The sequence below is a fragment of the Mesoplodon mirus genome (genome assembly GCF_964341445.2).
Source record: "Mesoplodon mirus genome assembly, chromosome: 2".
In the NCBI taxonomy this organism is placed as follows: domain Eukaryota; kingdom Metazoa; phylum Chordata; class Mammalia; order Artiodactyla; family Ziphiidae; genus Mesoplodon; species Mesoplodon mirus.
This window is the reverse complement of record NC_138977.1, coordinates 223,771,105-223,797,059: the sequence shown is the minus strand read 5'-3', so window position 1 is coordinate 223,797,059 and position 25,955 is coordinate 223,771,105. Positions and strand designations below refer to the sequence as shown.

Below are 25,955 nucleotides of genomic sequence, written 5' to 3'. Positions count from 1 at the left end.
TCAAATATTCTTTTTTTCGACAGAAATAACTTTTTCATAAACCAGGCTTGTGAGCCCCATTTATGTGCTGGTATTATTAGGCAATACACCTGGCTTTGATTTGTTTCCAAATTTGTAGAGATTTGGAATGTCCAGGAAGCACTGTCAGTCTTGCTTACTAATCTTAGCTTTAATGATCTTGGAATGAAGCACATAAAAGTTAGCTATAAAGTTGAAAATATTTATTATATGTAAAATGCCATCATAAGTAATTGCTCTTTTTATCTATAACTTTTTACAGATTGTTACTTAAATTCAGTAAATATTGTGTGTGCATTGTTCTCACATAGACATTGGTTTTTAATATAGGTAGAAGACTTTTTGAATCCTTCCACAAAACTCTCTGGATTTCATATTTGTATTGACAAAGGGACTTTTGATGCCATAAGCCTTAATCCTGACAATGCAATTGAAAAGAGGAAGCAATATGTGAAATCTCTCTCCAGGGTGTTGAAAGTGAAAGGCTTTTTTCTAATAACCTCATGTAATTGGACCAAGGAAGAGTTGCTAAATGAATTCAGTGAAGGTAAATGGCTGTTACGTTGTTTAAATGTGTTCTTACCTCAGGTTTAATGCACTTAAATAGTTTTTTTTTTTTCCCATGGTTTTATAGTATTTCACTTTTCTATTTGTGGGAGTCGCCTGCTTCTTTGTTAATAACCACGGTAGTACTTTTAACTATATATGCAATGAGCAAAGAAATAATATTGGTTGAGATCCAGAGTCCTTTGTAAAATTTTCCAAGAAATCCTGGCAGTTAAGTACTAAAGGTTATGAGCCTGTAAAAATTAAGTTCTTTGTTTAAGCTGTATAATCTGTTATTTAGGGAATCAAACAAAGAAAGTACATATATTGTGTTTCTGACTTCAGTGTACTGATATACTGGTAATTAGTAATAACAGTAATAATGCAGATGGTAGTAGTGATTTTTAAAGTCTTGTATGAGAGTTTTCATTTTATAGATACTTTGTCTTGCCTAGTGGTCATTTAGATATTTAGGATTTTTCTTCTTGTTTTCAGTGTATATTCTTTTTTAACATTGCACAGAAACAAAATGTAGGAACTTAGAAGAATTACTACCTATTAATTCTTGAGGAAATCTCTACTTTTTGCAAGATTTTGGTGCCAAGACAGGATCCTTTTTTGCCCCATTAGCAAAGTATAATTAGTGCCGTGTCTACTAAATGGGGATCTTGTAAGAATCGAGAATCTTTAATTCATACACCAATATTTTGAGCTCTTTGGAAGACTGTTTCTTGCATGATTTAAGGATTATTTCACCTGTCACTTTACTCATGCAGTGCATAGGACTTTCTGGGAAAGTACCTTGAGAATTTATAACTATATATTTGTTTGTTTTTTCCTTAGACTCCATTTCAGATTAGTATTTTTTTTTAAAGGAGTGGGAAGAATTTGCAGGATGGAATATTAATAAGTGATATGGTACTAAGTTTGTGGTTAAATTTAATTTTGAACCTCGGTTGTCACAAGCTAATGGGAGATGAATTTATAACTGTATTGCATGCGCTTTATCTCAGAGTTTGTTTTCTTTTTGGTAGTAAGGGAATAGGCAGTAGGAGGGAGAACACTTAACACATGTCCTTTTGTGTGCATTCGATGGCTTTGGCAGGTTATATAATGTAAAACTTGAAGTGTTTGAGGCTTGAAATGTGAGCTTCATTACTGTTGCCTCTGGAAAACAAGAATTATGTGATTTATTGTCTTTTATTTCATGTCATTAATTTTATTATCTTCTATGTTAAATTTGTTTCCTTTAGAACTATTGAGGCCCCGTATCAATAGTCTTTCTTCTTGAAGCTTGACAGTTTTAATAAATGCTCAAAGTTACACTGTGTAGGGCAAGTTCCTTTCCTGGTTTTTAAATACAGGTGTTCTCTTTTATCCCTGGAACCACCAGACAAAAACATATTTGTCTGTCTTTCATAATGAGGAACAGACTTTAGCCTTGTAAAGAGTGATTAAAAATGTGTCTGTGTCTGAGAACTACTGAATAAATTCTTTAACTTCTGTTCAGTTTTAGAGCTTAATGCAGAATTTAAATAAGCGAAATGTTACAACAGGAAATGTTAAAGAAATAATTATATACAATTGAAGATATTTTTCTAGGCATGCTTCTCTTAGAAAATGGTTTTTGGAGTTAGATAGATACAGGACACTAACAGAACACACTGCCATGCATCACTGCCAAGGGGCTTGTCACTAGCTTTTAAGATGGACTTCCATGGTCCCTTTTGCATAGAATAAAGATTGCTTCACTAATTTTTTTAAGGTTCTTTGCTTCTTTCCTAATTTGAAATGTAAATGTTCATAAATCTGTTGAAATGAATTTTTCATTTTTCTTTTGTAGCCCTATTTATATAAATATTTTGTGTTGCCGTTTGTTGTGGTGAGGATTACTTAATCATTTGGCAGACACTAGGATATTCTAATTTGATGTCCAAGGAACTTGACTTTCTTACAACGAGTGAATTAAAAAAGAACCCCAAATCTATCTTACTGCAAAAGTAATCAGATTCATTATGAAAAAAAATTTAAGATATCAGTAACCCCAACATATAAGTATATAGATTAAAATAATTAAAATTTGTTATCTATCTTTGTTATCTATCTATCAGCCACTTTGTATTGTTGATAATACATCAACATTTTGATGTATTATCTACTGAAATATAAAACTTAAATTCTGTAGGTTTAGTCCAGGGAGTTAAAAGATTAGTCCTAGAAAATTCACCCAGACAGCTCCATTTTCTCTTGAGAATTTTGATTACGAAATATTTTAAGCATATGTAAAATTTCAGAAAACAAATATGGGTGTGTACACATCACCGTGGCTCCATTTTTTAGCATTAAAATGTATCATATTATTTAAAAGGCCTGGCCTTCTTTGGAAAAGTTTTCTTATCAGTTTTTAATGAGTATGTTAATATTTAGTTATTTGTTAAGATTTGGTGAAGCTTGATTAAGAATATGAATTATGAAGTAAAGTATAAAAAAACCAGTTGATCCATTTAAGCATTTTTTTCTGTTTACAAGAGTTATTTGAGCTTTAGCTCAAGACATGGAAACTTAGAAAATGCAGACACCTTCTCCCCCAAAAGAAAAAGAACTCTCCCAAACTGATAGTCGCATCACTGAGAGAAAACCATGGTTAACTAAGAGTTAACCAACCTTCCACCCTTATTCGTCTTATTTTTTGAAAACAGAATAATAAAACATTAAACTTCCATTTTGTTTTATAGGTTAGGAGAACACCACATATTCTTATTTTAATCTTCATAAAATCACTGTAAGTTAGATAGGGGCAGTGATACCTGTAACCTCCTTGCATAGAAATTGAGGATTCTGGTTAAGGTAAATTGACCTTAATCTAGTAACCTTTCACCTAGTAAGTGGTAGAGCTGGGACTTGAACCCAGGACTTTTGAATACATGTTAAGTTAAAAAAAAAAAAAAATCACCCTGTGCTGCTTTGAAAGTTACTACTTCCTTACCTTCCCAAGTTCAGTTCAGTTCGGGTCTTGATCTTTGGTTACAAACTCTTTTTTTATTGTGGTAAAATATATATAACATAAAATTTACTATTTAGCCATTTTTAAGTTTATAGTTCTGTGGCATTAAGTACATTCTTATTGTTGTGCAACCATTGCCACCATCCGTCTCCAGGACTTTTTCATTTTTATTTCCATGTTATTTGTCTTCTCTGTATTAAGTGCTTTTGTATATCTGATTTGGATTAATTGACTTCCTACATATAAAGCACTCAAAACAGTGCCGGATACATGGTAAGACCTCAACACATGGTAATCTGCTTCCTACAACTAGATGGTAAAAGAGGCCACTGGAGATGCAGAGTTGAAGGGATGATAAACAGGGATGATAAACAGGATGGATGGAAAGCCTCTTTTTTCCAGTTTGATTTTGTCTGTTACTTGTTCATTTCAAAGTGTTTTTGGGTGTATACACATATACACATATACACATATAGTATATAGGATAGAAGATCATAAAGTGAAATTTAGTCACAATTTAGAGTTTGGAATCACGTAATTTTGTAAAATGTTCAAAAGTACATTGTTAATACAAATATCCCTTAACTGTGGGATTCAGTCCCTAATAAAAGTATTTTACTTTTGTCTGGCAGGATTTGAACTTTTTGAAGAGCTGCAGACACCCAGGTTCAGCTTTGGAGGCAGATCTGGAAACAGTGTAGCAGCATTGGTTTTCCAAAAAACGTGAGACTTTTCATTGAACAAATTCAGTTAGCTTTTTTAAAGAAGCTCTACATCAAAGTAAACCTGATACAGAAAATGCAAGTGCAAATAAATGTTTAGTAAGTACACAGGATGCACATGTTGAATAGATAAAATGGGTTGGTAAAAAAAAAATCATGAGCATGGAAGTAGTTCGGTTTTAGAGATCAACCAAGAATAATTTAAATTTTTCTTTTGTATTTGAGATGTAAATATTTTTCTTTCTGATTTAAAAAAATTTCCTGTAACTGTTGAACAGTTAAAAACTTTAAAGCAGTAAATGAATTTACAGATAGTATGTATTCTTGATTTTTGTGCTTTGGTAAAGGTGAATTGAATATAGCTATTTATGAAGATATGACTAGGCTATTCCAGGGCCAGAATAATAAGCCAAACGACTTTCTTAATGTTTTATTAGACTATTATAAAACATAGTAAGTATGATATTTTGAGTTGAATAGTGGTTTTTAAAAAAAAAAAATTTAATACCTGAGAAAATCCCCCAGCCCTTATGTGTATAATTAAACAAAATCAGATAAATGTATCAGTTGATCAAGAAATATTTATTGAGCTTGTATTTTGTGGCTGATGATCTTCTACACACTGTGAGGGATAAATAGTAGAAGGAAAGACAACTAAGAGATACTGTTATATGCTGGCACTAGGTTAAGTTGTATTATCTTCCTAAGTCATTGAATTCCCTCAATATCTTCTCGAGGCATGTATTACTCATTCTTGTCTCTACATATCAGATAGCTAGTACAGGATAGAGCCAGGATTCTTCTCTGGGTCTGATTCTAAAACCTGTTCTCTTCCTCTAGCGTATTTGCCTCCCAGGTCTAAGTCTCTGCCTTTACGGCATTTACAGTTCAGTTGGGGAACTAGGACTCGTACGTCGAAAATTCTGTTAGAGAAGTCGGGCAGTTATTTTTAGGAGCTCTGCAGCTCCCTGTTAGTGACTGTTGATCCGTGGACTGTGAGAATAGTGAGTCATCCTTCATTACTTTTCACCATTTCCCTACTTGTCTTAAAGGACTTACGTCATCAAGAACTGAACTGTGTCATTCCTCTGTGAGAGGTGGTGTAAGTTTTATATATATACACCCTCGGGGATACAGGGACAAAGATGTTCTAGTCAGGGGCTGATTAGCAAGAGGAACCGTTTATTTAGGAACGTTTTTGAAGAGATAAGTTTTATTAATCCTTAGTGCCGTTTTGTATCTGGGCTAATAGTCTAATATTGGAGTCACAATATGAGTTTTTAAAAAGTGATAATAATTTTTATGATTTTCAGCTTTGGGGGCTTGTTGGGTTACAGAACAAACAGAATTTTTGCTTGTTTGGCAAATGTTATCCTAGTACTGAGCAAGTCTAGCATTACACCCTTTTTCTTTTCATTTTTGTTATGGGGAGGGGTGGGGGGACGGGGGAGGAGAAGGGTGGTTTGATTTAGATCAACATTAATCAACCATTAAGATGACTGTCTGCCTTGCACAAGATAACTGAAGACATTTACATAAACTTTCAACACAAATAACATTTTTGGAAAAGCTTTAATTTTTAACATGTAAAAAGTGAGAAATTACTTTAAAATATCTGTGATTTAAACGTGTAAAATTGTGTTGATTTTATAAACTAGACATGGGATCTTAAACCATAGAATCAGTGTTTTATAATTTATTGAGATCTTGTCTTTGTTGTTTTTCACATTAATATTTCTTGATTTTAAATATGTAATAGTATATAAGTACTTTTTTAGAATTCTGAGTTGTTACGTATATGCTATTTTAAAGCATCGATGGAACAAAATAGGCCTTCTGTGCAACCAGATTGAGACATGGGGTTGGATTCACTGATAGCTTGGAGGGGGCCTTTGTTGAAAAGCTCCTTGAGTCACTATTGTGGGGGGTATGTGTGTTCCACTTGCAAAAATGTAGGACGTTTGGGGGGGAATCATGGAGCTGTTGATATGGTTAGGAAAAGGGAGTTGTCATCTCTTCTTATCAGTTTAATCCTGCTGGAAATCAGCCTCTCAGAGATTGAAATCAGAACAAATGGAAGGTCCCAAAATGCTAACAATAAATTATTAGTATTTTCAAGTAATAACACACTTTAAAACCCAGGCCAGTTAATGTTCCCAAGTTACTGAAACAAGTCATAAATACATTATTATTAAACTTAGTTTTGTTAGGTCATATGAAATGTGGGTAACTGAAAGAAATTATGCAGTTATAAAAGGGAGCAGTAAGTTATGTAGTGAATGCCGTTTTATTTGGATAAGAAGTTGGAATTGTAATTTTATTACATCAAAAGGCACCCTTATTTTGAGGAAACTTGTTTGAAATGCAAACGAGACTTCTCTGTGGAGCCTGCACAGAATTGTTGCTTTTCATGATGATGTTATTGCTGCATAACAGGCCACTTCTGTGTGTATAGGAAGTGTGTGTGCAAGTCCAAAGGGATTGGAGGCCTGAATGGGTGCGTTACACCAATTGACAAATAGAAAGTTTTTGGAACATTTTGTTTCAAGCCAGGTGCACAAGTTCGAGTTGCTTTTTGGGACTGGCATTTATGTATTTGAGAATCAAACCTGACACTACTCTTGGCAGCTTGACTAAAGCCATTTTACAATAAGTACAAACTGTCCTTGAATGATTTTTTCCCTTTGTAGTAGCAATGAGTTTGCCTTTCTTCATCTGTGATTATGTGTGCAATTTTCTGGCTATTTTGGGGGAGGAAGGGAGGTAAACATATATGAAAGATTTTTATTTTTGGTATGAATAATGTGTTTCAATTCACTTATTATTTATTTTTAAATTTCCATGATACTGTAATGCATTACTATATGTTGACCTTCATTCACATTCATCCAGAGTATAATAGAAACCTTAAAGAACCTATATGAATAATTAAGTTTTATATGGCTTTGAAATAATTTTTCTTAAATTGATATGCAAAGAAATAGAGTATCCCTGCCTATGTGAATAGACTTTCATTTATGTTGTCTTAAATAATTTTATTTTATATATTTGTGTGTGTGTGTATGTGTGTGTGTGTGTGTGTGTGTGTCTGGTAGCCTGCAATGAAAATATATGTAAATGTGAAAAATTAGTTGCTTTCCAGATCAGCATTCTACCACTGTGGGGAGACCTGAGTTTGATTTCCTATTTTTTGCACTGTGAGCTAGAATGTATGTGCTCCAGAGACAGCCTTCTGCTTTGAGAGCAAGAGACCAAATGTCTTGTGTTCGCTGTAGTAACCTCTTTAGTTCATTGTGTGTGTGTGTGTGTCGGGGGGGTGGGTGTTGATGGGGTCTGAAAGGAGTCTTGTCTAGTACACTTCACTGGAAGGAGGCTGCCTATGACCTAGAGTTTGACTGTGGGAGATGAGGAGCGTGGTAGGTTGAAGGACAATTGCATAGTGGGAAAAAAATTAGGAAACCCTGTCATTTCTCTTAGCTAGGCAGAAAACAGAGATGTCCTTAAAGAAGGGGGAGCACATGAGCATGTTTTATTAACAGTTAATGGAAGAAAATTAATGCTAATTTATTCTTCATACATACCATGCAATTTGTTAGAAAAGTAAAAGAATAGTTTGAAATTCTTTGGTCAATTGATGGATTCCTATGTTAGTGGCATAGAAATGAAACTCAACATTAAGCAGACAAATACCCAAGCCCACGGGCTACATAAATGCTGAATAAAACCAGCTCTACAATGGAACTCTGAAAAGCAAGGGGTAAGAAGCCTAATGAATGATTGAATATGACCTTAGCAAAATCCCTGGAGTGTTGTTGAAAGATCATTCATTTCCAGCTTAGATGTCAAGATGGGCTCCAGTAACCAGAAGAAAAAAGAGAGCTTGAGTCGGTACTTACTGAGTTTTAAAAATCTTTACAACACAGTGCATTAGACTAATCATTAAAAGGGCTTCTCTAACAGCTCAGCATTTTGAGCTGTCACTGTACGGACCTGTGGTTTAGGCCCAGGGAAACCAAATTAAAAAGATAGGAATAATTCTCAAGACATGAATGTATCAGTATCCTGCTTTTATGGAGCAGAACTTCAAAAACTGGGATGTAGAGGCTGGCAGAATGCACTTTTGTCATGCTGATACCATTGTAAGAAAGACTTACAACCAAGAGATAATTGTGCCTTAAAGTATTTGCAAATTACTTGCCTAGTTTATTGGAGGAAGATATAAAAAAGCAAATCTACTTTTTTCATTTTTAAGTGACCCTTCCTGAAGAAATGATAAATTCTTCTATATTATATTTTTAAACATGTATTGTTATTTCTGCATCAGGAAATGGTGTGTTAGTGAGTGAGCTTTATTGTGCATGCTATCCAGAAGCTTTTTAAGAAAAGCGAATCTAACATACTTGTTTTCCCAAATACCTAAAAATTTACACATGAGCCAGCAATGAGCATATTCTGGATATTATCTGAGGAGCTTAGAAAGAAATAATAAAATACTCTGAATAAGGGGACCGTGAAGTGTATTTATCACTCTTCATTAACATAGTTACAGATGAAGCAGTTTATCGTTATGTGATCACAGCAGAATAGAAGTGCTATTGGAATCGTTGTAGTTCCCTTGCTATTGCCTTCCTTGCTGCTTCAAAGATGAGGGAGGAGTCAGGATGAAGAGGCTAAATGCAGAAGAGAGTGGGTGCTGCCAGTTCGCATATTTCTCCTAACCCCTCCTCTAATATGAAAATGTCAGTCCTTTGTTCCCATCTAATTTTAGTACATCCTGGCTAAAAAAATGTTAGGATGATTTCCAGCCATGGAACTTGGAGGGGTGGGGTGGGAGAGGGGAAGAGTAGAGGAAAGAGCAGTTTACATTCCATATCCGCCGGCCTTTCTCTGACAGCATCTAGCCCCTACTCTGTTGACTTTCGTGGTGAAATAAATTTAGATGCACTGGAGCAGCACTAATTAGGTTCTCCTTCCATGTCCTTAACAAGAAGTCTAGTTGGAGTCTGAATGGGGAAAATCATAATATGGTATTTAATAAAACATACTGGGCTGAATTAAAGAGCTGTTTGCAAGTTTTGGAAGAAAGGCCTGAAATTGTGAGTGAAAACTACATGTTGTGTGGTTTATGAATAGAAACTTTGTGATTCAGTGAAACTGCTTTTATGCTATGTCTTGAATGAGAATAATATTTGTTGATTTTTGAGACTCAGTCATAAGCAAGTCAGAGCTATTTATTCCCTCTGGAATATACTCCATAATATATTCCACATATTGAATCTCACTATGACATAAGCCTCACCTTTCCAAAAGTTTGTTCATTTTAGTGAGCTAAGGTTTCCTTGTGGAATCTTTATATGATAAAGACATTACGTAGCCAGAATTGAGAGATCATTTTGTTAAGTCCAGTTGATTAGTGACTTAATTTGCAACAAGTACAGTATCAGATTATTTTCTGAACTTGAAATTTATTTTGGTTCATTTCATTTCATTGGTTCATTTCATAGTACCAGATAATTTGTCTTTAAAATCTGTTAATAGAATAAATATCAGAGAGAAGTGATTGTTTTTTAAAATATTAAATTTTGGAGAAAAAAATGATTGGAACCTAGGCAAGTCACTTTCCTTTTCTGGGCTTCAGTTTTTCTCTCTGTGAAACAAGGGTGTTCAGTAGGTGATATTTAAAGTTCTTTTCTACTCCCGTATTAGTCAGCTTGGGCTTCCATTGGCTTGGTGGCTCAAACAGAAATTTATTTTTCATAGTCTGAAGACTGGGAATTCCAAGTTCAAGGTGCTGATGAGGTAGGTTTCATTCTGAGGTCTCTTCTCTTGGCTTGTAGGCAGATGGATGCCATCTCCCTGTATGTTCACATGTTCTCTTTGTGCGTGCTTGTGGGGAGAGAGTGAGCAAACTCCTTGGTGTCTCTTGTAAGGCTCTTGAGTGTCTCTTATAAGGGCACTTATCCCATCATGAGGGCCCCACCCTCATGACTTCATCTAACCCTAATTACTTCCCAAAGGCCCTATCTCTAAATACTATTTCTTTGGGTGCTAGGGCTTCAACATAAATTTCTAGGGGGCACATTCAGTCCATAATAACTGCTGAAATTAATCTGAGGTTTAGAGAAAGCTCACAAAATAGATTTCCACTATACATGGGGTGTTTAAATACTCCATCACTTTCTGATTCTTTTAAACCAAACTATCTATTCATGTATATGAAAAAATATGTGTACACATAATAAAACATTTGAAGCAATCACATGGTTGTTTTTCAGTCTAAAAATGTCTTTGTGCATTCATTGGTAAACTTTAGGTCTGAGTATTGATTGCCTCTGATATATGTTTGATAATTCAGTTTGTATTCATTTGACCACAGAGTTGTTTTATCTGAGAAACTCAGAAATTTACATCGAATTTTTTAGTCCCACCTTAATTTTATATAAAATTATGATAACCTGAAGAATCTCCCTAATTTGATTCTTCCCTACCCCAGACACACACACTACCACTACGCACTCACAGATGACCTTATTTACCACTTGAAAGGCCCATGGCTTTGAGATTTCTACCTTCTCATGCTATACAGAGTGTAGTCCATGGGTCTTTCCTTCTTATGCCTTCTACCTCTTTGGGCTACTGTCAGTCTGTCCTAAAACTGCTTACCCCCTCAATGAAGTTGAAGTATCAATATTTTAAATGCGCTGGCAAAGTGCCTAATGTATAGTAGATACTTATTTCAAGTTGGTTTCCCTTTAGTACATTTCTTTGAAGCAGTTTGATATAGTGGAGAGAGAAGCAGTTGTGTAGACTCTACATAATAGGGTTGTGAATATTAAATGAGAGAAATAAATGTAAATCATCTTAGCATGATTCTTAGCACACACCAGTGCCAAATAAATATTCTTTTCTCCAAGGAAATCTTCCCATCAGAGCCAATATATTGAATTGTTCAGGATTTTAACCCTCAGTGCCACTGAGTTAATGTATTCAGTCCCATTGTAAGGCATTTGTATTTCAGGAGCGATTAGGTGAGTGAAGAGAGGCGAATGAGTGGTAGATAAGTAAGAGGGAAGGTTTGGAATAGGTGGGCCTTTCAGAATGTCTTAAGAAATCATACTGTATAGCTGCTGCTTCTTTCGTCTCTAGATAGGGCTGCTGCTGAAAGCACCTTTTTATTTAGTTAAGGAATGAAGGCGCTAGATATCCTAATTCTGGATTTTCACGAAATGTCCTTTATGATGTGTTTCAGCAGACTCTAAGAATACCCCTCAGGTTTAAGATCATTATCTGTTTTAGAGGTAGTTATTCAGTAATTAAACGTAGGTATGATGGGGAAAATGTTAATGTGGATGCATTTGAATTGAAAACAAATGGTCAAGGATAGGGTGCACCTTCCTTTGTTAGGTCTGAACACCAAGGCATTGTTTCCAGCGACAACTAACAAGGGACCTGAGAACAGATCCCCCAAATGACCATGCCTCAGGTTTACTGAGTTGTTGAGTTGGGTTTGGGTTTTTTTACTATGCATTTAGGAAGCTGCGGGCTAAGATTTTATCATTGATTTCCACCTTGCATCATCTAGATTTGATTTCTTTGATCAGTGAGTCATGTTTGTTTTCCTTGCTGTAAGCTGAGTTAACAGTACCATTCACAGTGGCATTTTAAAGTTTGATGTTGGGCAGTACTTTAAGTAGTTTATCTGATTTGACCTTGGTTTATGTTGGAACTGACAGTATAGTATGGAAAGTACAGTGAATCAGTTGTTTATGCTAGTGTAGAAAACACTTGGTTTTCATATTTGTTTATTTATTTAACCTTTTTATTGGTGGTTAAATGAATATCTCAATGCTTAGAGTGCTTACTATTACTATAGAAATGCTGGCCAGAGCAGTGTCACTTTCTCTAGTTAACCTCAAAGAGTTTAAATCTTTGAACCATTTTTAAAAAGTTCTACAGAGATAAGGTCAATACGATATGATGTACGTCATCAGGATAGAACATAATCAGAGCTTCGCTACTTTATTATTATTTTTTAAATAAATTTATTTATTTATTTTTGGCTGCATTAGGTCTTTGTTGCTGTGCGCAGGCTTTCTCTGGTTGCGGTGAGTGGGGGCTACTCTTTGTTGCGGTGCGCGGGCTTCTTATTGCAGTGGCTTCTCTCGTTGCAGAGCACGGGCTCTAGGCACGCAGGCTTCAGTAGTTGTGGCATGTGGGCTCAGTAGTTGTGGCTCACAGGCTCTGGAGCTCAGGCTCAGTAGTTGTGGCGCAGAGGCTTAGTTTCTTCGCGCCATGTGGGATCTTCCCAGACCAGGGATCAAACCCGTGTCCCCTACATTGGCAGGCAGATTCTTAACCACTGCGCCACCAGGGAAGCCCAAAGCTTCGCTACCTTTAATTAGGTAGCTTAACATTACAAGGGTTGAATAACTTGTTATTTATTTATTTATTTATTTATTTGGCTGTGTCAGGTCTTAGTTGCAGCACATGGGATCTTCACTGAGGCAGGCGGGATCTTTCGTTGTGGTGCGCAGGCTTCTCTAGTTGTGGCGTGCGGGCTCAGGAGTTGCAGTGCACGGGCTGTCTACCTGCGGCGCGCAGGCTTAGTTGCCCCGCAGCCCCATGGCATATGGGGTCTTAGTTCCCCGACCAGGGATCGAACCCACGTCCCCTGCATTGGAAGGCAGATTCTTAACCATTGGACCACCAGGAAAGTCCAAGAATAACTTGGTTTTGATCAAGGTGTTTCTTGTTTTGTTTCTATGTGAAAATTAAAAGATGTAAAGTAGTATTTAAAATAGCATGCCAGCTTCTCATTCATATCAATTCTTTTCTGTTTCAGGTCAGCTGCAGGTTATGCTAGGACAAAATAGGCAAGGCTGGTCCCTCTTACAAACAGTAATGGGTATGATAAAACAAAATATCTTTGCTTTCGGTTAATATAGAAGATTGACAAAGTGACAAGAAGAGTGAAGAAATTCAGAGGCTAATGTAATATGTGGGGCAAATGCTGCTCCCAGGGATATTCTACCATTGGAGCCAGAGACTAATTTTTTTTCTTGATATTTTAAATCCAAAGGATTCAGTCTTCAGATTGGGTATTTAAACTCTATGAAACCACAAGCTGTATCTTTCAGTTTCCTCTTACCTACTGAAAATGAAATTCACTCATTTTCATTTTTCTGGGTAATAGGCAGGATAGCGGTAGCTTTGAGCATATCACTAGGGATGAGTTAAAAATAGATTTTTCTTGAGGGAGTGACTTATATGGCAGATAGTTGATAGAAAAATTAAGTTAAATTTCGGGGTTAATATCTCAAATACTAAATCTGAATTCCACTAAAGAATATATGAGAAGGGACTTCGCTGGTGGCGCAGTGGTTAAGAATCCGCCTGCCAGTGCAGGGGACACGGGTTTGATCCCTGGTCCAGGAAGATCCCACATATTGCAGAGCAACTAAGCCCGGGCGCCACAGCTACTGAGCCTGCGTTGTAGAGCCCGCGAGCCACAACTACTGAGCCCACGTGCCACAATTACTGAAGCCCGCGCGCCTAGAGCCCGTGCTCCGCAACGAGAAGCCACTGCGATAAGAAGCCTGTGCACCGCAATGAAGAGTAACTCCCGCTCGCCGCAACTAGAGAAAGCCCGCACGCAGCAACAAAGACCCAACGCAGCCAACAAAAAAAAAAGAATATATGAGAAAAAAAATCATTTGAAGATGATAACATAAACATTTAGTCTGAGTGTGCTGTTGAAATATTTTCTATATTAAATTCAATGTATAGCAGTATGAAAATGCTGTAACTGTGTTTTTGGTGGAGTAACTGAGGCAAACTAAGTTACAGGTGACTAACCATGCTATAGTGATACTAGTTAGATCAGCTAAGATCATAAATAGATCAGGGAAAGGCCAGGAATTGATTATGCTTTTGAATCTTAGTATTAAAATAGTAAAAATAGGTTTGGGAAGTTTTACATATGTCAGTAACTTTGAATATAGATTTACTTTGTTATATTTATTTTTGCTTATTTCCCATGCATAAACTTTTCAGTGTCTCTTTTGTCCTGCTTGAGTTTTCTTTTAGCACGTACACTAATAGCTGCTATTAACTTTGCAAAGAAAAAATAATATCAAAGTGAAATAAGTTTTAACTGTTGCTCTGTTCTCTTTAGCTTACTTTACTCAGAGCTCTTCCATCCAGTGAGTTGCAAGCGTGACATTTGCTGTGTTTTCAGCACCTGCCAACTTGGAAACCAGGGTTTGTGCTCAGGACTTAGGCTTACAACCCACACTTTGTGGTGCACAATGCCGTCCCAGCTGGCATGCTTCTTACCTCAATGGTGCTAGACGTTCGGTTACAAAGCTGTGCAGATTCACATGCGCTGATTTCAATAGGCATTCCCCTTCAAGCTGCTTTCAACTCTCATTTTGTATCAAAGGAGTTAGATTGGTATCATTAAATTCACTGCTGTGCTTATTTTTCAATGAAAATAAATTCATTTTATTTACCTCTTGAATCAAAAAATAACTGTCTTCAAGAACCAAAGTACCTCTTAAAAAAGGTGTGTATCTATAGATATAGGAGATAGATTTATAGATCTATATATCTATATCTATATGAGAGTCCAGCCAGGGCTGTAACTCATTTTCATTAGTGGAAAGGTTTCAGAACAAAAGACAAAAAGAATAGAAAGGAAAGAACAGAAGGATTAGTGTGTCATAACATGCTTATGTAGGTAGGGCTGTTAGTTGTATGCTGGATCATAGGTGTGGGAACAATTATAGAACTTATTTTTCTGAATAAGCTGCATAAGAAAATTGCCCCCATAGTAGGTTCAGATTTTTGGCTTCCATCAATAACCAAAAAGTTTACATAGTTTTAAAAGAAGTGTATTTCGCTAACTTGTTTTCAGCAGCCAATCCCTTTGAAAATGTTTCAGGTGGACTTCGTGATGTCTATCTTCCCATCATCTATTATAAGCAGTTTTAAAAGGTTCTCCTTTAAAAAAGATCTTTTCAAATGTAGAAAGGACAGTGTGAAATGTGAATGACTGGCTTTTAATACAGCAGTTGTGACAAAGAGGCACTGGCTTTTGGAAGCTGAATAAAGGGGTTAATGCACATGCATCTGCATACTGCTGCTGGGTCCAATGTATAACAGGTTCGATGTCTGTTTCACTCATGTTGTTAGTCTAAAAAGAATGTTATTCTCAGAGACAAACCAGTTTATCATTTTTTAGTGGTGAGCTCTTTTTTTTTTTTTTGCTGTACACGGGCCTCTCACTGCTGTGGCCTCTCTCATTGTGGAGCACAGGCTCTGGACGTGCTGGCTCAGCGGCCATGGCTCATGGGTCCAGCCGCTCCGCCGCATGTGGGATCTTCCCAGACCGGGGCACGAACCCGTGTCCCCTGCATCGGCAGGCGGACTCTCGACCACTGCGCCACCAGGGAAGCCCAGTGGTGAGCTCTTTTTACAGTCATAGGTACAGATAAATTTGATGGGAGAAACTGAGCAATACTGATTGGTACTTGCTCAAACTTCAAGCTCAGCTCATTGTTGTTTGAACATCATATTTATCTGGTTCTGAAGGCACAAAAATAAAACACCCACTAACTACAAAGGACATTTCTTAGTGCATGTCAAAACCCAGTCTTTACCCTCCTCTGCACAAATGTGCTTAGGTGAATACTTTTATTAGCTTGCTGATACAAGTTATAGTTGGTTACACCCTTTCTTAATAAAATACACTCATTGTCTCCTGTTGCTTAAGAGCTTTAAACTTGGAATGGGGGAACCGTCTAGCATAGAATGCTATTCAGTTTGTATCTCCCAGGCAGTGTTGAGTGGACATGTCACACATACCGTACACATAGGCATTCCTTCTTTTGGTAGTTCTGCTTTGCTGGGAGCCAGGAGCCAGAAGAGCCAGTATTGCTGTGCTTTCTCCCTAGGTTCCATATATTGGTCTTGGAGTGAGATTGTATGTAATCCCTAGGTTGTTCTACGGCTTAACCAGGTTAGTGTTGGTTGATGATAATGGAAAAGTTACAGGTGATCATTTTTGGATTATTTATGGATTTATTCCTAAATTGGCCTATGAATTTGCATATTGGTGTCTGGTTGTGCTCTAAATCTGGTTTTGATTTGGTTTTGACCTTTGAGGACTGAACAAAGGTAGACAGCTTAGCCCCCGCTTCCTCCGACTGCAGTTTACATAGTTTTAAGTCCAGAGTTTGACTGAGTTTATATTTACTCTTTTGAATTGAGCAACTCTAATATACAGACTTTTGGGTGGGATTTTTTATAATAAAGAACTATGTAGTATAGCCCTAAAAAGTGGTGTGTTATATCTATAGGACTTTATTACATGATGTGGGAAGGCCTGTAGTATGGAAGGTTAGTGGCACAGGCCTTAATGTGTATTTTTAGTCTTTGGACATTCAAACTAAGTATATGAGAAATAGCTATTCATTGGTTAGTAGCAGAACTCTTGAAGCAGATAGTTTAGTTCTCTACACTTTTAAGAAAGCCTCAGAACCAGAAAAACAGGCTGCTTTAGGTTAGAAAGGAGGCGGTACAGCAAAGGAGCTTGCCATAACCACAGTCCTTGGAGTTTTGTGAGACTAAAATCATCCTGAAAGCAGCAAGAATAATCGTTGCAATAATTGTTTCCAGGCTTGGGACCCCTGAATTTTGTTTTTTAAGTTGACCCGATGAACTAGTAATTGCAGGAATAAACTGAATGCTTACCAGCAGGAGTCACTCTAGGCCTCCTAATAAAAAGTAAATTAAACTATATCCTTAAAGCTCTCGAAGGCTGAGGTGACGCTGTGATAAGATGGCATTAGGGCAGTGTCGCAGCATTCTCAAATTATCCCTTATGCCTTTCTTTGTTCAATCTAGGAAGACTTGGTTCTTGCTCCTTTCAGAATTGGCCCTTGATAAATTTTTTTAAAGCAGTGTTTATGGATAAGGATATCAGTACCTTACTATTCTGCATATTAGCTCATTTTGGCTTTCTTAGGATGAATTGATTATACCCCACATCATCTACTTGGATGAATACTCACATCCTTCTTCTGTTTGTGGTCCATCCTACAGTGGAAATCACTAGAGTTAGCTGTAGTTAGTGTGAAAGGAGATGTTAGCTCGTGGTTTTCTGAAAAAGAATGGGTCCAGTGTGATGAGAAACTGAAATATTTTAGCAATAGCCATGAAATATAATAGTTTCCCAAGTGTACACAAGCTCAAGAAGTTAATTGTTCATTTATGTTTGATACTGGGATTGAAACATTGGATTAAAACCAATTAAATGTTCCTAGAAGCAGCAGAAAAAGTTTCCTGATTTATGAATAGAACCATTCAGATGGTGCAGACACAATCCATGTAAAGTAATGAGGTGTTTTGTTTTTTTGGCAAAGGAGAACACAAAACAGGCATAGGGAGTTCTTTTCAAAAACCTTCTCTTTAAAAAAATCTCTTTTTCGATACAAGGTTAATAAAATAACATACACCAGTAGGAAGGAGTAGTGGGAAATCTAGGGCTTCACTTCACAAGGAAAACAATCCCCCTCCCCCAGGTGAGCAGCACAATGAAAATACTCTGCTTATTCTATCAGGGTTACATTCCTGAACTTAAGTCAACATCCTAAGTTACAGAACTAAACATGCTCTGCTTCTGCTTAGCAACCACAAATCCTTCCTTCACCGGTTGCATGCATTTTGGATGTGGCTTCTGAAGTACACATTCCTTTATTTCGATCAGCACCCCGAATTAGGAAAGTAGCGATTTATTTTCCGAAAGTGTGACAACACTAACACGGTCCCCCCTCCCCTACCGCCCAGCACGCCCCTGAAATCGTTTCCTTAAAACCTCAAAAACCCAACAACCCGGAAGCTGGACGTCTTAAGTCCACGCGGCCCGGGGTTTTCATCCCGGCTCGTGCGGGGGGCGGGGGGAGACGGCCCCGGGGTTTCTGGCTCGGGGCCCGGGCAGCCGTGGTGGTGGCGGCGGCGCGGCCGGGGGCCGGGGCCACTTCCCGCGTTCCGGGGCCTTGCAGGCGCGAGCTCGGCGAGCGGCGCGCGGCTCGGCTCGCAGGACGCCCTTTAGCCCCGCCGGCGGCGCGCCGCGACCCCCCCACTCCCCGCCCACCGGCGGCTGCGCGCACTGCACACTCGCCCGCCGCCGCACGCTGCCCGGCTCCTGCACGCCGCCGCGCTGAGCGCCCGGGCCCGCGACGCCGCCCGCAGAGCGCCGGACCCAGCGACACGCAGCGGCGGTCGGGCTGCCCCGCGGCGGCGGCGGGCGCGGGCGGCCTGGCCGGGGCCGGTTAAAGGGACGAGTTGCAAACAGTTCAGGAAGTGACAAGTCGATTTCCTCCTCCCTGGGAGCCGCTCGGTACAAAGCGCTCGGCGCCGGCAGAAGAGCGTGCGCGCGGCGGACGAGCCGCGGGCAGCCTGGACGACTTGGCGAGCGCCGCGGCAACGGCGCGGGGTCCGCTCTCGGAGCGTCCCGCCGCGCACAGTAAGCGACCCCGGGCCGGGCGGCGGCGTTGGCGACCGGGGGGCCGGTCCCGATCGGAGGTCCCTGCCGTGTGCGCCCCAGCCGCCGGCTGTAGGGAGCCCGGCTCGCGTGTGTGCTGGCCTTGACCTTTTTTATTTTTATTTTTATGTTGCTGATTTCCTTTTTGTCCGCCTTGTTTCGCGTTGGGTCTAGTGGTTTCTCGGGGGCGCTGAGTGTCGCCGCTGGTGCATGCGTGAGACTTGTCAGAGCGCAGCCAGGGGAACGAGCCAGCCCGGCCCCTGCGGAAAAGTCTGCGCTTCCCGGGGCGGGCGCGGGGACTGCTGCGCCCGGGGGTGACCTCCTCTCCACGTCTCAACTTGAGCCCTGGCTGCGGCAGCGGCGAAGGCGCCGAGCCCCGGGACCCGGGCGTCCCCGCTCACCCCGGAGTTCCCGCATCGTTTGCAGACAACTCTTTTGTTCGCGGAAGTTTGCGTCCGCCACCCCGGGATGCGGGCACGCAGCGGCGGGCTCCCCGGCGGCTGGACCGGCCGGGGAGGTCACGTAGGGGGTGAAGGGGCGTTCTGTCCCGGGCAGGGGAAGCCCCCGGGGTCGCCGCGGCGGGGACTTGCGGAATGGGGGCTGGGGGGTGCAGGGGGCCCGTGCCGGCGTGGCTTTTGCACATGGCGAGAAGGGCCGTCCGGCACGGGCACACTGGTCGAGTCACATTTTTGCCAGTCCTTGATTTCCAAGCCCGTGGGAGTCGTCTTCGCCGCTCGGGCTTTCTCTTGGTGGGGCGGGGACGAAGAAGGGGAGGACGCCCAGAGTCCCGGGGAGGGCCCTCGGTTTGCATTGCCCCAAATGCCTTCTCCGGCACCCCCCGGTCCCCTACCCCCGCCCGCAGACTTGGGGAACAATGCTCGTGGCTCGGGACAAGGCGGCGGAGCACCAGCGAGTCTCGAGAGCCGGTTTGCTCGCGTCCCTCGCCCCCGGACGCCCCCTGAAGCCAGGCTGCCTCCATCTGACCGCCCGGGTTCATTAACACGTACTGTACTTCGTACGATGGTGAACAAAGAACAGCTCTTTGCGGCATTTGATGAATGGGATTCTGCCTCCTATAGGCCACACTCCGAGTCTTCCATTCGTTACAGCATCCAGACTCGGTGGTGTTGGGCAAGTGGCCCCCGCGGTGGGCTGCATTCCGGGCCCCGGACCTGGGCAGGGCATTTGTGCCGATGCCGCCTCCGCCACGCTCGTCTTGCCGGAGCGGGTGCAGATGGAGCCAGGCTGACGGTTGTTCAACAGGAACAAATGTTTGTTGAATTGTTGCATGGTGGAGACAAGGGACTGTTTTCTCTTGACTGCTGCAGGAGTTGGAATGGCATTGTTTATTGGCCTGGGAAGCCAGGCAAGCGTCTTGTGCTGCTTACAACATATTAGCAGACTTCCAAATGACGTACCAGCGTATGTGTTCCCAGCAGTTCCCACCGGCTAGAAGGGGATCCCTCCTTTCTCCAGATCCTGGACTCTGGGTTAAAATATGCCATCAGGTTCGAAGACTCGGAAAGGAATGGAGTTAGTAGACTGGGTGAAACTCACTGTTTCTGACTTCGCCAGGTTTTGGTTTCATTTTAATTTATCCACTTAACAGTAACTTGTCTCAGTTACAGTTTTGATACTGAAGTGCAGATCTGTAGTGTGGTTTTTTTTTTTTTTCTTTTCCTCCCTTTTTCCTTAGCTATGGACAACTAGATAAACAGAAAACAGCCTCTTGTCCCAGTCGATAGGCCCATGTTAGTGGGAGAAGGTTTGGGTCTTAAGTTCAGGATTGGTAGCCCTTGACGTTGTGTCTGTACTTGGCAAGGGTCTGGATGCTGCCAGCCATGGTACAGACCTAGGAGCCTGCTGATTCACCTCCCAGGGTGCTGTTCCAGGCCAGAAAATGAAGGAGAGGCCTGCGGCAGGTCTGTTTCTTTCTCCCAAATGCTCCTCCAGAGAACAAGGCGGTTTTAAGACCAGTTCAGATAATTTTGCCCAAGAACAACTTTTCCCCTGAGAAGGTGATTATTGCTGTGCAATCGTTTTAACATCGAAGACAAGTTTTAAATAAAAGCTAGCAGTATAGTTGCTACAGAAGTGGACTTGAATGTTCTAAGGCCGGCAGGACAAATAGAGCATTCCACTGTTTTGATTGATGATATTTTTAGTCAGTTTCTCCCTTCTGTTTTGAACTTAGGGTATGTTGCATGTAGTAGCATTTTGGAAGTTCATAAAAATTTTTTGAGGAGGAAGAGCTTTAAGATACCTTCTTGTAATCATGGTGGCAACACTTAACTGACATTTTATAGGAAGCCCTGTTGTTATTTCTTAGGCTCTTTCCCACCACTCCTTTTAGCCTTTATTCCCCTGCTGATTCCTTCACCATTGCCCGGCCTCTCCATCTCCCCGGTTCTGTAGGAGCCTAGTGGGCTGGGTGTCCTTTAAGTGGGTTCAGGGAGCAGGCGCCTGACCCATGATCGAAGCTCAGGAAAGGCCAGCCAGCTCTCCTCCCCTGCAGGAGGCTGGAGAGGCGGGAGCCTTGTGTAAAATCTGGGAGCTGGCAGCAGAGGACGCCTCGGAGCAATTTGGTATAGCTTTGCATTGCTCTTTGAAAAAGCACACCCTTCTGACCCCCTGCTTGATGCAGTAGGCCCTCAAGACTGAGCCCCGGACACACTGTTGGATTGTTCAGTTGATGTTTCACCCAGTCAGTGTGACTTTTTTGGATTGCACACTGTGTGGAAAACTTTGCTCTTGCCCTAAAAAAAAAAAAAAAAAGACTGAAATAAGCAGATACTCAGATCAGCACAACCCCCATCATTACCACCACTACACACACCTCTCTGATGTGTAATAAAAGAAACCTGCAGGCATAATTTGTTATGTAATATGCTGATAAAACAAGTTTCGGTTTTAGGTGGAAACCAGATGTGGAGGGGCTCTCTTTAACTGATCCAGCAAGGGAGACACTTTAATAGATTAACTAGCCCTTGTAAACCCCAAAGGTGATTCTTTTTTTTTTTTTTTTTTTGACTTGAGGGGAGGGAGAATCCCAAACCCAGAGCTTTTTCGAAGTTTTTGCCTCTCAGCTTCTCGCTGCAGCTGTCCTTTTTGTCAGACTCTTCCTCTCTTGAAAGAACCGGTTTGTTGCCAACATGAAGCACATGGCTGGGTCTGGTGGGGCTCAGCACAGCTTAACTCTGCTGGGCTCCACTCTCTTTGCCTTGTCCAGCTGCTGTCCTGCCCTCCACCCTACAAAACAGGGCCTGGCTGAGGGACTTGGGTGCTGTAAGGAATGTTGACTGGTTTCCCTCAACTCTTTTCTGAAATGTCTGATCGTCCAGGGAGAGTTGCTGTTTAAACTTGCCCAATGGATAAACTTTCTGAAATCATTGACTCTCCTTCTCTGATTAATTTCTATGTTTGTTTCCTGCCTAACTTTAGAAGGGTTCTTTCTACAGGACTGAGTCACCTTTATTATGGCCCAAGGTCGGGGACTGCACTGTAATAGCTGACCCCATTAACACCAGTTTCATTGCCTGCCGGGATGTGAACTCTGGAAACAAACCTAGAGGCTTAGATATGCTGATGTGCCCCGGAGACTTGCTTAGAAAATTTTTGTTTTAGCGCAGTTTACATTAACATGATTAATGACCTTGCCACTGAAGAGTCTATATTCAAAAGCTATTTACCATTCCCTAGGGTTCTTCTTATGGTGAAGTAATTTTCTTTGCCAAACAACTTTGTTTTAAGGTAACTTCTTCTTTGATGTTTAATCCAAACCTCCTGTGCACACAGTTTTGGATCAAGGTTTGGGCTTCGAAAATTGTGGGTTGTGGTTTTGGTGGTGCCGGTCTTAACCCTCCCGAACTCTGGTCAGAGGGCATCTGGATTCTTGTCTTAAGAAAGTTCTCCGAGATCCTGAGAAGCAGCAGTTAGTGCTGTGCTGGTTAGGATGGGAGGAAATCTTCCAGAGGAAACTTGGCTTCAGGGTGTCTTGGAGGAGGGATGCGGGGAGGCTGGAGCAGAGGACGAGTTGTTTTTTCCCCCTTTTGCAGTGACTGGAGATACTTGAGCGTTTTCAGAAAACAGAGACGTCTTTGCTGCAGCTGCCTTCTCCTCCTCCTCCTTTTTCCTCATCTTCTTCTTCTTCCTTTTTTTGTTAAGTGTGGGTTGATTGAGAGGGGGAAATGCTGATGGGTGGGTCTGAAAGCAGCCTTAGGAACCCAAGAAAATAAAAACACATTTGAAGGACTCGGGAAGATTTTGCATTTCAAAGGGTCTACCTTGTAGAATTTCACATCACGTCAGGGGTTACGGAGAAGTGTGACAGGCACCCTGCTTCTTTACGGTTCTCCTCTCCTGCTGCGGGGGCTGCATGGGAAGCTGCCTTTTGCAGGGGGGATGGGGGCAGCCTGGCTAGACTGTGCAGGAATATCACGGAAACAACAGCTCCCCTTAGGTATCTGTAGTCCCTGGAGGGACTTTTTCCACTGGGCCCCTCTCAGGAGGTGAAAGCAAATCATGTCGGTAAACAGCCCATTTGACCCCAGAATGCAGGAGCAGGCCAACTCCTGGTTGTTCTCACTCTCCCTTGAAACAAAGAAACAGATTCTCCTCCTGTAGTGATATAATGTGGTTCCCAAGATCCAGGCCTGTAAAGAGTTGGGTGCAGTGGGATTTAGCTGAAATGGGTGTGGATTATTCAAAGAATAATAGCAGTGCCCACTGGTTGTTGAAGGCTCACCCTTGGCCAGGGTCTTTGTATACACTGTCTCTAATTCTCAAAGAAGCCCTGCAGTTAACAGCTGAAGAAACTGAGGCTCAGAGAGGCCAAGTAACTGGCCCAGGGCCACACAGCTGGAAGGCTGAGCATCTGGTAGCTCTATTCCTGTCTGTCTGGCTTCAGAGCCTGCTTGCTCTCCATACACCGTGCTATTGGTTGGTGTGTTCATAAGACAGAGGCACTGGGTTCTGTTTTATCTCGAAGCATAAATTTTGTTTAGTCTTGTTAACACCACAGGGAAACTTAGAAATGTTAACTGCCTTTTTTCCTTGCCCCTCTGTTTCCTACAGCCTTTTTTCTTTTTCTTTGAAGGAGTAATTGGATTCTGTATCTACCATAGGACCAAAGACAGTGCCTCAGTTGGGAAGACTGAAATGTTCTGCTTCATCCTTACAAAAGACAGATTCATAAGAAAATAATATAATTATTCCCAGTGACCTTCTGGGGGAAATGGGAAATAAATCTGACAGCCCACTAGAAGCATCACATTTATGCAGATCCCATTTTCCATTCAAAGAGATTGTTAAAAGGCTTTCCAGCATTTTTTTTTTTTTTTTTTTTTTTTTTTTGCATTTGTAAGTTAGATGTCTCATAGTAAATCATTTTGTGGTCCTGGCCACCCCAGGTTTGTACACTATCACATTTTGTTTACATGCCTAAAGTCATCAAATAGCTGAACACAACTGTACATCCTCCAGCGTGTGGGCACTTGGTATGCCCCAGCCAGGGCTGGGCAGAGGCCCTGCATTCTGTCTCAGACAGATGGCTCGTGCAGGTTGGTCCTGGTTTGTGTGTGGAGGTGGGGTAGGTATACCCACATCTCCAGCAAGGGCTGCCTGGCTGGGTCTGCTGGCCTTTCTGCTCCTAAAGAGATTGTGGGAGAGGGCTGGGAGCCCCTGTCGCCAAGTTTTTAGACTTTACAGCAGTGTTCCTCAACCTTGGCTGCACACTAGAATCACCTGGGGAAGTTTAAAAAAAAAAAAAAATCTGGATGCCCAGACAGCATCCAGGACCAATTACATCAGAATCTTGGAGGCAAGGGATGGGACTCAGTGTTGGTACTTTTAAAGCTTCTGAGTTGATTCTGTTGTGCCTCTAAGACTGAGGAACGAGGGCTGGAATAGACCCCACGTATACCTCTCTTCCCTTAGCAGGGATTAGGGACCTTCCTGTTCAGGAGTGGAATAAACCTATTGGAATTTTCCGCTGCTGCCATGTCTCAGTGGAGGAGAATCTGAAAGGTACCCATCCCTGGGCCAAGTGCCTGCTGCAGACATCATCCAGGTAGTTCCTGTTTCTGCTGGGCCAGGCGTTGGGTGCGCTTCCCCGGGAGCACAGGATTCAGTACAGCCCCTCTGAGCCACCTCCTTTCTGGAGCGAAGAGGGCAGGTTTTATTCAGTCTGTTGTCTCAGGGTAGTTCTCATGCAGGCCGTGCATCCCCACCATCCTGCTGCTCTTTTCAGCTTCTTGTTCCTTCTGGAGGTTTGGCACATAGTATCCCTCTGGGGCTCAGGGGTGGGAAGATGCAGGTTGGGTTCAGGGTGTATCTTGGTGATTCCCAGTAAGCCATTGGTCCGTTTCACCTTGGTTTGCAGTGAGTGTCATACTGTCAGCCACCTGGCTGTACCTGACTGCTGGGAACCTGTCCTTCTACATGCTTGGGATTACGTTTCATAGAATTATTTTAGGATGACCCGGGGCTGGGAGAGCAGGAGCTACTGTGGCCTGCTTTTACAGAATGTAAGATTACAGAATGTAATCTTACAGAAGGGAAATCCCACGCCGAGAGATGCGGTGACTTTCCCAAGGTCACGTGGGCCAGTGCACAGAGGGACCAGAACCTGCATCTCCTGGGTGCCCTGCTCAAGTGCTGCATTCTCTCCTGCGAGACTTTGGGACACATTCTTTTATTTTATTATTTTTAAAAAATTTATTCATTTTTGGCTGCATTGGGTCTTGGTTGCTGCGGACAGGCTTTTTCTCTAGTTGTGGCGAGCGGGGGCCTCTCTTCATTGAGGTGTGCGGGCTTCTCATTGCGGTGGCCTCTCTAGTTGCGGAGCACGGGCTCTAGGCGCGTGGGCTTCAGTAGTTGTGGCACACGGGCTCCGTAGTTGTGGCTCGTGGGCTCTAGAGCGCAGGCTCAGTAGCTGTGGTGCACGGGCCTAGTGGCTCTGCGGCTTGTGGGATCCTCCCGGACCAGGGCTCGAACCCGTGTCCCCTGCCTTGGCAGGCGGGCTCTTAACCGCTGCGCCACCAGGGAAGTCCCGGGACACATTCTTGCTTGCAGGACAGCACACTGTAGCAGACCCACAGGCCACATGGTCATTGCCCAGAGT

At 41.7% G+C, this 25,955-nt stretch overlaps 2 protein-coding genes across 6 annotated transcripts in view; both read left to right on the top strand.

The window, feature by feature from the left end:
- Window positions 1-14,800, top strand: part of EEF1AKMT2 (EEF1A lysine methyltransferase 2) — a 34,124-nt gene extending 19,324 nt beyond the window's left edge. For both annotated transcript variants that reach the window (XM_082633861.1, XM_082633860.1), the window contains 3 exons: window positions 349-565; window positions 4,201-4,291; window positions 14,465-14,800. In XM_082633861.1, coding sequence (XP_082489987.1) covers window positions 349-565; window positions 4,201-4,291; window positions 14,465-14,639 — 483 coding nt within the window. In that variant the 3' untranslated portion in view covers window positions 14,640-14,800. The remainder of the gene's footprint in view (window positions 1-348; window positions 566-4,200; window positions 4,292-14,464) is intronic.
- Window positions 1-25,955, top strand: part of FAM53B (family with sequence similarity 53 member B) — a 148,684-nt gene that overhangs the window by 17,689 nt on the left and 105,040 nt on the right. For 2 of the 4 annotated variants that reach the window (XM_082633795.1, XM_082633794.1), the window contains exon 2: window positions 4,201-4,291. The gene's annotated coding sequence lies outside the window, so the exon portion shown is untranslated. The other 2 variants (XM_082633796.1, XM_082633793.1) reach the window with 2 other exon arrangements.